This window comes from Haliaeetus leucocephalus, unplaced genomic scaffold (genome assembly GCF_000737465.1).
Source record: "Haliaeetus leucocephalus isolate CR32 unplaced genomic scaffold, Haliaeetus_leucocephalus-4.0 Scaffold992, whole genome shotgun sequence".
In the NCBI taxonomy this organism is placed as follows: domain Eukaryota; kingdom Metazoa; phylum Chordata; class Aves; order Accipitriformes; family Accipitridae; genus Haliaeetus; species Haliaeetus leucocephalus.
In genome coordinates this window covers 2030930-2045580 of record NW_010973428.1, presented here as the reverse complement: position 1 = coordinate 2045580, position 14651 = coordinate 2030930, and the positions used below count along the sequence as shown (strand labels likewise).

General features: G+C 41.3%; 1 protein-coding gene across 1 annotated transcript; it reads left to right on the top strand.

Annotated features, from left to right (window-relative positions):
* The first annotated feature begins 750 nt into the window (after nt 1–750).
* MAS1 (MAS1 proto-oncogene, G protein-coupled receptor) lies at nt 751–1740 on the top strand. The gene has a single exon (XM_010584486.1). It carries the CDS (start codon nt 751–753, stop codon nt 1738–1740), a length of 990 nt encoding a protein of 329 aa, XP_010582788.1.
* Nucleotides 1741–14651: the final 12911 nt, after the last annotated feature.

Here is a 14651-nt window from a genome sequence, read left to right as displayed (position 1 = left end):
TTTGCAGTTGTGCTAAGTGTTCAGAGTGTGTAACCATGGTTAAATTATATTACGCTACGATAAATGACACTTAAAGCTGGTAAAAAATGACTGTCTCAAAACAGTGGCATTTTGCCTTCCCTCCACCTCTGTACTTGGAGGGAATACAGTGCTGAGTAACTACATATTATTTTTACTTACTTAATTAAAGCCCTTCCTGGAAAAGTGATGTTGGTATCAATTTTTTTAAAAAACAAAAAACTTATAAGCCAAATTCATTTGAAATACATATGTTTAACTTAGAATTCATTAGCTTCATTACTCATTAGCTTCAGGGGGAGCTGAATAGACCTGTCTGGGATGAATATAGGGCTCTAACAAGAACCACCAATGCTATCTGTGACCACTACATCATGAAACTTGCAATGTGATGGAGACATTGCTTGTCCAAGAGCTCTTTGAGAGTACCTCTTTAGCTGCGGTTTAGCACTTACATGCTGAACCCCATAGAGAAGAAAGCTCAGGATTTCTGCTAGCATGATGGGCTTAGCAATCTTTAACGCTGCCAAGAGTAGTCACAACTGGGTTTCAGCTAGCATCAGTATATCAAAGCTGGTTTTCCTTTTGCTAAGGCTTTCAGATATGGCCAGAAATTGAGGGTCCACAAAACAGAAAGAAAAGGGGGAGGGGAGGAGCACACAATGCTCACAGTATATTTTTATACATATTTACAGAAGGAAGAGCTGTGCTATCCAAACTTGAGCTTTCCCCATGGATGAGTCAAACATAACGTTTCATCCCAGCGAAGGCACAGAGAACATCTCAATGCACAGAAACATTTCTACACAGGAAAGGGTCTGGGAGATATTGACCCCACTTTGGGTAATTATGATCATCTCCTTCCTGGGTTTTTGTGAAAATGGAATTGTCCTCTGGTGCCTCTGCTTCCAGATCAAAAGAAACCCGTTCACTGCGTACATCACACACCTGTCCATTGCTGATCTCTCCTTACTGCTTTGTACATTTATTCTGTCAATTGAGTACATTGCTGGTTTTGGATTCGCATATGGTTTTTACTATTATATAACCACCACACTATCTATTGTCTTCCTTCTTGGATATAATACTGGTCTCTATCTCCTGACAGCCATCAGTATTGAGAGGTGTCTGTCTATTGTTTACCCCATCTGGTACCGATGCCACCGGTCACAGCACCAATCGGCAATTGTGTGTGCAATTCTGTGGACTCTGTCTTTTCTGATGACAGTAGCCGAATACTTAACATGCAAAGATGATTCAACGAAGGAACAATTTGACGACGGTAACCATTGCCAAGCACTGCTTATCTTCACATGGATCCTGACTTTCATGATCTTCATTCCTCTAATGATTCTGTCCAGCCTGATCTTGGTTATCAGGATTCATCGTAACTCCCTGAGACCTCATTCGTCAAAGCTCTACATCATCATTGTCGCCACAGTCATTGTCTTCCTCATCTTTGCCATGCCCATGAGGCTGTTGTATCTTCTGAATTACCACCACTGGTCATCTTTGCTCAGCCAGCAGAACCACGTCACCGTTGTTCTCTCCACTGTTAACAGTAGCATCAACCCCCTTGTTTACTTCTTCGTAGGAAGCAGCAAGAAGAAGAGGTTCAAGGAAAGCCTCAAAGTCGTTCTTAGTAGAGCACTCGCTGATGGGTTGCGGCCGAGAAGCCAGGAAGTTGGCATGAGTTTGGATATAGCTGAAACAATTTTCTAAAGGTTAGGGGGGAAATTCTAGGGGCAAATAATTGGACTTGGAGGTTTAATAAACCACTGCAAAACTAAAAGCATTTTTCTTCCATAGAATGTAAAAAGCAGTGGTGAAATGGTACTGTTATCTTTGGTGGTTGAGCAATGGAAAAATATGGACTAGAATAAAGATAACTTTTATTTGTATTTTCTTAATTATTCAAACACATGCTACATCCTGATGTGACTATGTCAGTCAAAGATACCACAGTGGAAAAGAGACAGGCCAACAGAGAATATAAAAAAAGGACACAGAAATATGTTATAAATAGTGTGACATTTATACAAGCACTGAGCACCCATAAATGCTATTGAAGTCATCAGGGCCTGTGTGTATTTGCATTTTTAAAAGTCAAACCCACTAAACGCAGGACTCGTGTTACATACTGGGATTTAGTTTCAACTGTTTCCAGCTTGTTTAAGTGCGCAAAAGAGCTGCTCCCTGGGGGAAACAGAGGAAGAAATCCACGTATGAGAGTAAGTCTCCATACATACCCAAAAACATATGGTGTAGCTTTGGTCTAGCAAGACATTTAAGTGTATATGAAATGGTCAAGTTCTTCTGTTGTTAACGGGCTACTTCAGAGTCTGTTTTCAAAGTATATGTTGTGTAATTTGCAGTGACATCAACATTTCTCTGGGTCCTTGGATAATTCGGTACCTGACACACAGGAGTAGCTGGCAGCATAGGGATGTTGTCAACTCACAGAGGGCTTTTGCCCTAATTATGAAGGGTGGGGCTGCCTCATCCCCAAAATGTCAGTGTTCCTGTAGGTTTAGTTGTTCAAGGAGTCTATGAGAAACTCAGTCCCAACACTTGCTGTCCCAGCCACATCCTTATTATTTACCTGTTCTTTGGAGAACATATATTCCCCATGTGGTCTCTCTGCTTTATAGCAATCAGTTTTGGACAAACAGAAAAAAAGAAAGGTGCCTCACAAAATGTACGACTGGGGCTACACCCCAGCCACCCCGTTCCAACTGACTCCCTCCTTCTGTTGTATGCCAGGGTACCGGGGCTGTTATTTTGTGCAGTTTAATTCCCAGGACCGCTTGCCCAACTATAGCCAAGCTGCAGACCACAGAGGAAGACAACAGCAAGGAGGGGATGGGGCTAGGTCAGGTATCACACAGACACAGAATATGGGAGGTCAGGGCAGTCAGAGAGCTGTGGCACTTTCAAAGAGATGTCTGGGAGATGCATTTGTCTCTGGCCCCCATGGAGCTCCAAATTCAGCAGGAACTGAGACCTCCTGTCACAGGCAGAAGCAGCATCTTCAGCTTCCCGCCAAGTTTCCATTGGCACACTTAATAGCTAACTGGGGAAAGAAAAATACAACGTACCCCTCCTTTGTTGAAAGATTGCCAGTCCTGGAATAAGGAATATGGTAGGTTATGACTGAGGATTGGATGGGAATTCACATAGAGAAGAGATCTCAGAAGGATAAATATTCCTTCCACACATGTGCCCCTTTCTCCTTGCATTAAAGTGTTGCAGTGTGTCATTGCAGAAAACACTCAGGAACAGGTTACCCTTTTATCTTCCTAATTACCTCACTCCATCAAAACCTTTATCGATGACAGCCCCTCTACTTGTCCCAGTTTTTGTCTTTGAAGCTCCAGTCCCAGGCTAGTCACCTCTATTGATTCAGGTGGTAGATGAGTGCAGTCTGCTTCTGTCTTAGGGCAGCGATCTCCTGTACTGCTGGAATGACAAATCAGCAGAGCAGCTCCCCATTGTCGGTGAGTGGACATGGCAAGCAGGTCTGTGGACACCCTGGGATGGTCAGGGGGAATGAGCGCGTGTGATGTCCACATACGTGTGGCACCTGTGTGCATGCACCCACTGGGGGCTGGGGAGCTGACGGGGAATTTGTCAACACTGATAAATGCCATAAACTTGAATACTAGAGTAGATAATAGCCCAGAAAAACCCCAGACTCTTCTCTAAAGCCATTCCCTACCCCTACCTCAAGACCCTTTACAATAATCACATGGAGAACCAGGGAGAGGGGCAAAGTTGCAGGAAGCATGTTCAAAACATGCTTCCACTGTAACCATGCACGTAACCCAGTTCTCTCAAAGTGATACAGGTGAGACAAGGCATATTATTTACAGTGCTTAAACATGCCCAGATTATTATGACAGGTTTGGGTTAAGGATCATTATGCATGCAGCCAGGGCAGTAGATCTGAAGAGGCAATAATATGCAGCACAGCAATCTGGATGCTCGTGAGCTGAATAGGTGCTCTAGGACTTTTAGCTTCTTACCCGTTTTCACCTGTGTCTGGCTGTGCCCTCAAATGTTTCAGAATTTGGACAACTGTCCATAAATCAGTTCACAGAGCAGACAAAATTAACATTCAGACTGAGATGAACATCCAGAAGGACGAATAAGAATGAGCAGCTAGCAGCTGAAAAATGATTAATCTTTCCCAGTCCACAGATAAAAATATCTTAGGGATGTTCTTTCTTCTTTATCACGGCACCTGATGACTCTTCTCTGTGCAGAGAGGCTGTAGTACAAGGGCAACTGATAAGCATATTATTCCATGATTTAAAAAAAAAAAACCAGGAAAAATGTGACACTCCATTTGTTGCACAAGAATGTGATTCTTCACCAGCTTGCATTTTTAAAAATTATTTGCATCTGTGGGAGAGGGTGAAATAACCATGTGCAGATCAGGTGGTGTTAATAAGCACTTTATAGTGGTGCAGAACAGGAAAGATTGTCATGTGGGTAAAGTACTAGCCATGGAGTTTAGAGATGACGGTTCTGTTTTAATGCAGTCTTGGCACCTAATTTTTCTGTCCTTCCCTTTCCTTCCTATAAAATGAGGATTATTTTATGTTGTTTCCAGTGTTGTGCCTTCACATTTACACTATAGACACTTCAGAACAGCAGCTCTCTCTTGGTTATGTCTTGTAATGTCCAGGGCAATAAGGACTCAGTTTTGCTGTGCAGTCAAGACAAGGAATTGTTTGAGGAAGAAATGCCTAGTATAGTGCTTACTTTATTATAATGCTCTTTACCACACTTCTGATCTACTTGATATTAATGAATGTTGTGGGATATAAAAGTGTGCTCAGAAATGCAGAGAGGGAAGTCACTTCCCTCGGCACTGCACAGAGGTTTTTTGCTGTTGTAGCTACCCCTTGGGTGGAAAGGATGACATGGGGCAGGTTGCTGTACAGGTTCAGGTCCAAAATGATGCAATGAGTTTATGCAGCAGCTTTCCTTTATAACTCATAGACTTTGTGAATGATCCTTGTAACAGCAAGGGCAGAGGGGTGAGGAAGAACATACTACCCAGTTTTACTTCTAGCCTGGAGCTTAGCCCGGGAAATCCTCTAAGGGAAGCTGAAATACTTCCCAGTTGTACTGTTTGCTGACGTAGAAGAAAACCTCCCCTTGCTCCCTTTCCTAGCATGAGAACAATCTACAAGGGCACAGCATTTCCTGGTATAAAGTCTCAGGTCGCTTTCTGAGGGGAGGATAGAAGGGACATTTCAGTTGCAGGGTCCTCCAAAAAATCCTAGACAGATCTCCAGCAAGGTCCCAGGTAATTTCATCCTCCGTGAGCCTGTGATGCTCAGCTCTGTGTGCATCTGGGAGAGACTCCTTTCCAAGTCCTCCAGCTGTGCCAGTCTCAGGGGGAAGGTGATCCACACGCTGGCTTTTGTGGACAGAGAGGTTCAGTACAAGGGATCGTACATGACTCCTTGAGTTCCCCGCATCATGTATGCCTGATGAGATGGTGCCCAGAGAGAGGGTTTGAATCCTTAGCTGACTTTCATCCTCTACATTCTGCAATTCTTCCCCTGCTCTGCTTTCTTGACCTGCAAATACCCACAGCCCTTAGCCTCTTATGCTAGACCTGGACTGCGTACTCCAGTCCTGGCGGTGGGGTGTGCAACCCTTTGGTACCCCCAGTGGGTATCAGGGTGAAACCTAGCTGTGTGCCCACCTCTCCTTCCCCAGCACTGTCTGGTTTCCAGCAGAAAGGACAGCTGCTGCCTGCAGCTTTCAGTTACCCCTTTAGTTCGAGCAGCGGCATTCACAGCCTGCTGATGTTGCAGTGATGATACTGGTCAGCAGAGGATATTCTCTGATGGTACCGCGGTCAAGGGAAAGCACGAAATCAGTGCGAGCTTGTGTGTAGCTGCCACAATATGCTGCCTGCCATGTGTGTACTTTGCTGCTTCTCTTCCTAACCCCGTGCAGAAATCATTTATTAAAATCCAATACTCAGGGCTTCTAGATACCTATGCAACAGGAAGGCAAGTTTGCTTTCCATTTGGTTGCCCAGGCCCTTATGTGATGTCCACGTGGAATTATTTTGCTCTTCCAGTTGAGTCTTACAAGCCTAAAAGATAAAGCACCAGGATCCACATTCAAAGAAAAGTACTGTAGGTGCAAAACTCCGAATTCACAGAAGAGGTACTGAGATGAGGTAGCCTGCATGATTTTAATACTACTGCCTTGCATATAATCATTCAATTTTTAATGATATGATTACAACCTATTTTTTCAAAACTGGACTCTTGCCTCATTAAATACACAGTCTGGACCTGCTGCTGGTATAGTAGGCATCTCTCGAATCCTTGCTTCAGTTGTTTCAGAAATACAGAGGGTAGAAGAGGGAGTGGACGTGGCAGTGTACACCTGGCCCCAAATCCTACCTCCAGCAGTGGTCACAAGCAGATGCCTACAGAGGAGAAGAAACAGGGCAAATACATATCACACTTCCTTCTCATCCTCTCCGAGCCTTCAACAATTATCAGCTCAGGAACTTCCTGGTCTAGAAATCTTTGTATTTGGTAACTTTCAATGGATTTCTCTTCAACAAATACATATGACCTCTACTGGAAGCCATACAAGTTTTTTCTGTCTTTGACACTGTTTCACAGCTTAATTAAATATTTCCTGAAAAGTATCCTCCTTCAGGTTGTTTTGAGCTGCCACATTCTAGATCTTTTAATGCCCCTAATTCCTATATTGGAAAAAACCCATGAACAATCTGCTCCAACCAGCCTGTCTGTGCCACTTGTGATTGAACAGATTTCTGTTGTACCTCCTAATAGCCATTTCCCCTTCAACTTCTTTCTTTAAAAAAAACCAAAACCCTCCTCACTTTTAAGGAGCTCATTTCTTGACATTGAATGCAATTGTCCACAATTCTGTTACTCCTGCAAGGATCTGGATATATTATAGTAGCTACTGCGCAGCAATGTTTTGACAGTGGCATTTTGAACCAGGTCCTATGTGCTACCTAGTCAAGTCAGGGGATGCTTTTCTCCTCACCAGGAGTCGTTGACCATCTGAAACAGTTGCCTTAGCCCCATGCTCTGACATGACAGTCACTCTCCCATGGGGTAGCCCCTGCCTCACATTGCTGCCCTGTGCTCTGCCTTCACTGCATCTCTGACCTCCCTCAGCACCTCAGCTAGGCAGTCAGGGATACAGAAGATAGAATAAATGTATTTTTCTTATTCCAACTGGAATTTTAGTCCATAGGTTTGAAATCTAGACTAACATGTTAATTCGTTACAGTGATTTTTATCCTAAACTTTCTCCAATTTGCTGTAATTATTTCACCACTAACACTGTCTATTTATCTTTCCTCTATAGTTTGTATCTTAGTATTTAATGGTCACTCTGAAGGATTGCCCTCAAGGGTAGGAGAACTAAATTTTTACTTTAATTCTATCATTCTAACATCACTAAGCATGAAGTGACACTAAGGAACTAATTTTGGTTTGGTTTTTGGGTGGTTTTGTTTTGGGTTTTTTTTTTTTTTTTTTTTTTTTTAGAGCTGGACACAAAGTGTCTCTGGAACAGGAGTATCTTTAAATTAAGTATTTATTTATCCCATTAAGAATTTACTTTAAGACAAGCATGGGCCTTGACAATTGGACATTATAGCAAACAAACAGTAATTTTAATGATAAAAGGTAAGAGACTGTTGAGGTAAAGAATAAATTAAAATATTTACAGGAGCAAGTATTTTTATGTATAAAGAGTCTACAAAGAGACGTAAAACTTTTAACAGCTATGTGCAGAAGATGGAGTGAACACCCTGGTGTCACTGTTCTATCTCAGAAGAAAAAAACATTTGCTTAAATGCACTGGAGGAGGGTGTTCTATGTTCTGTGTTGTCTTTGGTCTATCTGGATTTATTTTTGACTCAAAGAGGGACATATGTGCTTCAGATATAACTTTTTAATATTATTTATAGGAAAAAAGTTCTCTTTATTACAAGTGAAGATTTTCAGATGAACACATACTCTAAGCTCACTGAAGATACTCAATTACATACTACAGCAAAGTGTAATTATTTTGGTGAAAATAAATATATACAACCAGCAACCTTTGTTTTGGCTAATTTTGATAATTTTTTCCCTGGGCTTGGCCTGGAAGGCACCTGCCCCCAGCCAGGGGACAGGCTGGGCCAGTGAGGCCAGTGTTGGAGTAATGAATGACGTCTCTATTGCTAACCTTGGCATGGCTGAGGTCCTCTGTAAATATAGCTCTATTCACTAACTATATTCTTCATTATCAGCTCTCTTTTGGTTCATTTATCTGTTAGCATGTATCTTTTTGAGCACAACACTAGCCTCTGTTTCTTAGCAGTCTTCAGTGTTGAGAAAATTGTATCTGTACTTTTCCCCATCTGGATTTGATATCACCTCCCAAAGCATCATTCCATTTTGATCTGATGCATATTTCTCAGTACATTCACTATTGTATTTACATGTGTTCGGTTCATTTAACTCAGGTTCTGACTGAGAAAAGGTAAGGAAAATCTGGATTACTTCCACTGACTCACGTGGAGATATTATAGATTCAAAACAGTGCAGTGTGGAGATCTCTTTCTTGTCTTGTGATCTACATGTGCAATCTATTATTATAATCTAATGCGACTCTTTAACTGAACCATTTATACAATATTGTTATTTGGCGTCAATCCTGTAATGGCTTAACTGGGCCTTCATATATACATTGCTATTGATACTTATTTTTCTCTACACTATCTCCTCCAACAACTTGTGAATATAAAATATACAGGGAAATCTGGTATCTATTATCAAAGAAACAGATTGTTACTTTTCTTCTAAATGAGTTTATATGTAACTTTATTTCTTATTCTTCTACTTCAGATATCTTAAAATGTTTTACAGACATATGTAATGGAAATAAAATGCATATTTAGAAGACATCTAATATAGGCCTAAACATATTTATGAATGTGGCTATGAAAACAAATGTGTATACATGGACAGAATATATATATTCTCAGAATATATAAATATATTCTAGCAAGACAGGGTGATAGAAGAATCAACTGAATAAAGTATACCACCTACCGTAGAGGAATATGAAGAAAGAAAATGTAGGTTGAGCCTTGATGCTTTAAACAAAACTGATTTGGTCATTCCTCTGCTGTGTATGAAGTTTGTCAGTTTTTAAGAGTGATGCTGAAGATGGCATTCTCATTTTAGTGTCCTTCAGTTACAAGGGAAAGAAGTCACACTACACAGAGACAGGAAAAATGAAGCAAAACAGAAATTTATCAGTTACCTTGTAACAATCAAGATGGAACAGATGACAACTTATTGCCATACATAGTACTCATGAATTAGGTGAAATAACTCCTGAATTAGAAAAAGCTGCTTACTGTCTCAGAATAAAAATACAACATGATGGAGCAGTAAGTCTTCCAGATGTAAGAAGTTTCATTTATTCACTTCAGCTCCACAAGAGATACCTGCAGGTTTTTGCCATGGCAAGTGGTCTTTACATGTTTCGTACTAGCTTGCACTTCTCACAGCAGATGAACCACAACCGTTTTCAGTGACTGTAGCTGAGGGAGTAGGAGGTTATCTTTTCCCATTATCACATCCTTCTGTGCTGAGCTGCAACTTGCATTGCGATAATTATGTTACAGATGAGGTCCCAGATGCAGGGAAGAGAAACACTTCATCTCCAGAAGCTAAAAAGTGATTGGAAAAATCAAGTTACTGGAGAGTAAAACATGGTAGATTATCATATTTGGAAAGAGCTGGTGATATTTTTGGAGTACATGGTTAATGACAACAGATAACAGCCTGGGAGATTGCTGACAAATGTAAGTCAGGAGGGGTATAGAGGGAACTGTCAGAAAATAATTCCAAAATAACAAATACATTTGGGGACATTTTCATTTCCAAAGCCTGCCTTGCAAGTGGGGGCCGTGTTTGCTACCACCACACTTACATCTGCTCATCTGACAGAATGCTCTCTGGGAACACAGCGAGGTCAGCAAGAGCAGGTTCATGTTGGATGCCCGTCCGGCATCAGCAGAGGTCACAGAACCAAAGGATGGTGGCTAGCTCAAAGATGGCTGTCAACAAGAGACCACAGAGACAAAAGCTCCTGGGGGAAGAACAGACCAAAGTGTGAAGAATGACACTGAAGTAAAAGCGCCCAGGACTGGGTAACAAGGTTTAAAACACTGAAGTCTTTCACTCCACATTTACTCCCTTGGTAAGGTGCTTTGAGGTTAAATCATTTGTGATAAATTTCTAGTAGGTGCTTCAAATGAAACAGGATTAGCAGAGAAATCAAATCATATTCCTCTGACATCAAAAACTTGTGCTAGTGAAATTTCATTGACTACCAATGAAAGTACCATTGGTTTACTCTGGTGAAGTGATTCGTATTTTACAGTTCTTTCTCTACTTGGTGCAAGTTCACCAAGTAACCTAGGCCCTAGCTGGTGAATCTGATCATTCACCATTATAAAATATTGAGTTCTGACCCAATCATAAATAGCCAAGAGTCATATTCCTTGAAAACTAGACCAAAGATTTGAAAAGAAATGGAGAAATACAGAAAAGCTGCTATAGCCTTGCTCAGGCAATGACTCAGGAATGGCCTTGACTAGGGCCATCTTCTAATCTTCTAAGCCACAGTACAAAACAGTGCCCTTTTCAGCACATACACTGAGTACAGCATGTAAGGACTTCCCCAACAAGACAAAGATTTCAAATAAGCTCAATGTGTTTAGACAAAGTTGATATTCTTTTACAGTTTCATTGAACAATATCAGCTAGATTAGGAAGTGTCATTATATCTCTAACAGCATTGGGAAGCCTAAACCTAAGTCTGCAAAACAAGGTCAGCAGGCACTGTTTTCCTCAACAGTCTTATTTTTAAATTGTTATAAAGCAGGATAACTCATCATAATAAATCAGGAGGTAGCTCTTATCAAGAGCTTGCCTTTGAAAAACACGAGAAAGAAACAGGGAAGTGTAGAAGCAGAACAGAAAAGGAAGGAAAAGGAGCAGAAAGAATTAGAGAAATGGTGAAAGACTGAATGAGCAGCCAAAAGAACAAGGAGTATTCACAAATAATGGCAATGGGTGTAAGATTAGGAAGACTAAAGTTTAGGTGTAGTGAGCAAGAAAAAGGGAAAAAAGAGAGAACAACCCAGTGAGCAGTGCCTCTGTGCTTTCTAAAGAACAGCACGGCTCCATGGAAGAGCCCTATGAAGTTTTCACGAAGTATAAAGATAATTATTTTATTATAGTGCAGCTTACAGACAGCTAGAAATAAACTGTCCAAATCTCACTGGACAAAGAATTTCCCACAATCAAATGTAAAACCAGCTCTGGATTCTGAAAGAGTTTTTGTTCCTATTTATTGAAAAGACAGAGATCAGATATGAGTGTTAAGGGAACTGAGACAAGAACAGTAGAAACGAGCTGCCTCTCAGCCAGCCTGTACTGCACAGCTGATACTGGCCACATGAAGCAAGACTGTGAATCAGAAGAACATGAAATGATGTGACATTTGACACCTGGCAAGCTGCAAGGAAGAATCTCAGAGGACCTACGTATTCATTACCTATTCACGATACCCTGCCTACTGAAAACCATCCCTAACTTGGAAGTTTCAGCATGAATTTCAGGTATACTGGGATTTACTGCAACATAACTAGCAGTCATCATGCTGAGCCTCTCCTGAGGAAAAGGAAAAGGTAAGATTATGAGATTATATTTCAGAATATTTTAACACTGTCCCACAGTATCCGGCTAGCTGAGATGCTGATATCATTAAACATGGGTGGTAAATATTTAAATTATTATTTATAAACGATATTCAGAACAAGATTCCTTCCTGCCTATTTGCAAAATATAGTTTAGGATACAAAAATGACTGACACATAGCTCCTGACATTTTTTATGCATGTACTTAGCTTTAAACATGGGAGAAATTCCATGGATCTTGAGATAACCACTGGACCCCCCAGATTACAAAAATTAAGGAAAATATATAGGAAATGGAAACAGTCATAGGATTGGAAGCTGCATGCTTCGCACAGGATTGGAATCTGCAAACTTTTATTTTATAATTTTATTTTAAAGGTATTTGTATTTACAATGTATATTTCAGTATTTATGCAGCTCCATAGCTATCCTTGCTGCGTTGCAACTTTGATTCATTATTAGGTTGATGCATATGTATCGATACTGCACCTGAAAGTAGAATTTCTGGTTTTTTTCCCTTTCTAACTGGGATTATTTTTCTCATGTTTCAATTTCTTTATTTCTTGTTAGGTTGCTGTTCACATACTTTTCTCTGTATGCAAGGAAACTGCTCTGAAGTCTCTGAGCCTTGTGCATATATAGGAGCCTATGCATACAAAGCAGTGTGCAGAATGAAGAATGTAACTTCTTCATTCTTTTGTCAGTAAACAACTTTGAATTAGCTCCTATCAGATAACTGAAATTAACTGTTTCTACACTGCCAGGCCCCAAAACTGCAGATCTTTATATGCATTCTTAATGTCAGCAACATGAGCAGTCACATTTTCTTCAGTGGAGTCACTCACATGCTTAAATCTACACAAAGATAATTTCTCGAATAAAGCCCTACTTGCAGAAACTCAGGTAGCTAATAAGATCAGAAGCTACAGTATGTCTGCTTGCAGTGCTGTCTGCAGTGAATTTCCTGGTCAATACATTTTTAATTCAACTTGGTAAGCAGAGACAGAACTTACCAGTAAGTCTTACGTATTTGCACTGCTCTGTCTAGAATGAGTGATGCTGGCACTGCCAGCAGAGCAGCAAAATTTAAGAAACATAACCACAGAAATAATAAACTTGGTATTTCTTTAGTCTACTGCTTTTGTCTTCTTTTGAGCTGTTGAGTTCATGCCATCAAGCTTGTCTTTAAACTACAGAGGTTAGAGTCTTAAAAGCAGACAACAGGGATTTTTGGGTAATCAGATTTGGAGCTTTAAGGAATCCACTAAAAGAGCAAGACTTGGCAATAATCCATCATATAGTAACAGAAAACTGCTAAGGATAACAGCATTCACCCAGTCCTTTTCATTATTTTTTTTCTTTGGTTCTGTGCAAAGTTAGATTGATAATTGTTTCATGTCACAACTTTCTTTCCAGCACAAAGATTGAAGGTCTTCCTCTCTTCATCAGCTGAGGACATTGCTATTGGGTTAGGCTGTGATAACTCTAAAAGCTAAGCTGCTACCACAGCTGAACAGACCAACCGGTGCAGTCATCTTTCTGCTTTACTTTCCTCTTGATCCTCTGCCCTTGTACCAGGATTCATCACTGCAGAAGGCTGCTATAACTGCTGAGCCAGCAGAAATCTATTCCCTTTTTTTCAGAAGGTGATTTTTTTTCTGTTGGACTAATGAGTTGAATTGAATTGAGGGGCTTTACACAAGTCCCTACATCATGTGCAAGCAGACAGGCAGAGGGGACCAGGGACTGAGGCCGTGCATGGCAGTGGGGAGCCATTGGCTGGACTTGAGCTGTAACTTCTGGCTTCTCTGGTCGGGTTTAAATTTCACAGCAGCTAAAGCTGATCTTACCTGGGGCCTCCTCCTTCCACAGCGCCAGCTATGCCTTCCTTTCCCCCTTCTTGAGCTGGTGTTGGTGTTTGTGCAGACGTGCAGTGAGCCAAGTAAGTCAGGCAACTGAGACCACTGAAAACTCACCTAGAACAATCAAAATAGTATGTTAGTTGTCAGACAGATCAGCATCTATAACCAGCTGACTGCCCTGTTGCAGAAGAACTAATGCTACTTAAAAGGAGGGAAGTAGAATATATAACTGAGAGAAAGGAAGAGGAAAGGAGTAGATCACAGCAGCCTGGAGTCAGGTTAAACTGCCATAGAGGAACATCTTCAGTGCTGTCTTATTCCTTTGGATGTCACGGAATGGGGCAAGAGAAACAGAGACTACTTCAGTTGTAGGCCTTTTGCATTTCTTTGTGCAACAGACTTTTGGAAAGCATTCATAATCAGTGAACAGAAATTCTTCACATAAGCAAGAAAGCTGTCTGTTTAATGAGTGTAACTTTTATTTTTCTTTCACTCTCGCCACCTTTACGCGTCTTCCCACTCTCAAAGGTGCTTTGCTTCTTAGCTGCAGTTTCATAAAAATTAAATGCCAAGTCCCTCTTTTGAATCTTAAGCACTCGACTTAAACTTTGCGAAATCCTGGAAGTCATCTGTTGTACGAGCTCTGGGCCGGCTGGCTCTTCTCAGCAGTCTAGGAGGCTGAGGTGGTAAGACAGTATCTCTTCCACTTCCCCCTGATGAGGCTGCTGCCTTGTGCAAGCCTCCCCTCCTGCCCGCCGTTTGGAACGGGATAATCTCCGCACCACGCCAGCTTCCCTGCTGTAGTAGTAATACTCGCGATACAACCAGCCACGCTGCTGCCATCGCCTCCTCAGCCTCCACCCCTAACGGGTTTAGTTTTCTGGTCTCTCCCGAGACTTGACAGCACACTGTTCAGTGACTTATTTAAAACGCCCTTTAACTCTTCCCAAGCAGCGCCTCTCTGACTTCAGCCGCCGTGCCACTC

Coding starts and splice junctions, on each gene's coding strand:
- MAS1 (XM_010584486.1), top strand. CDS start 751: ATGGATGAGTCAAACATAACGTTTCATCCCAGCGAAGGCACAGAGAAC.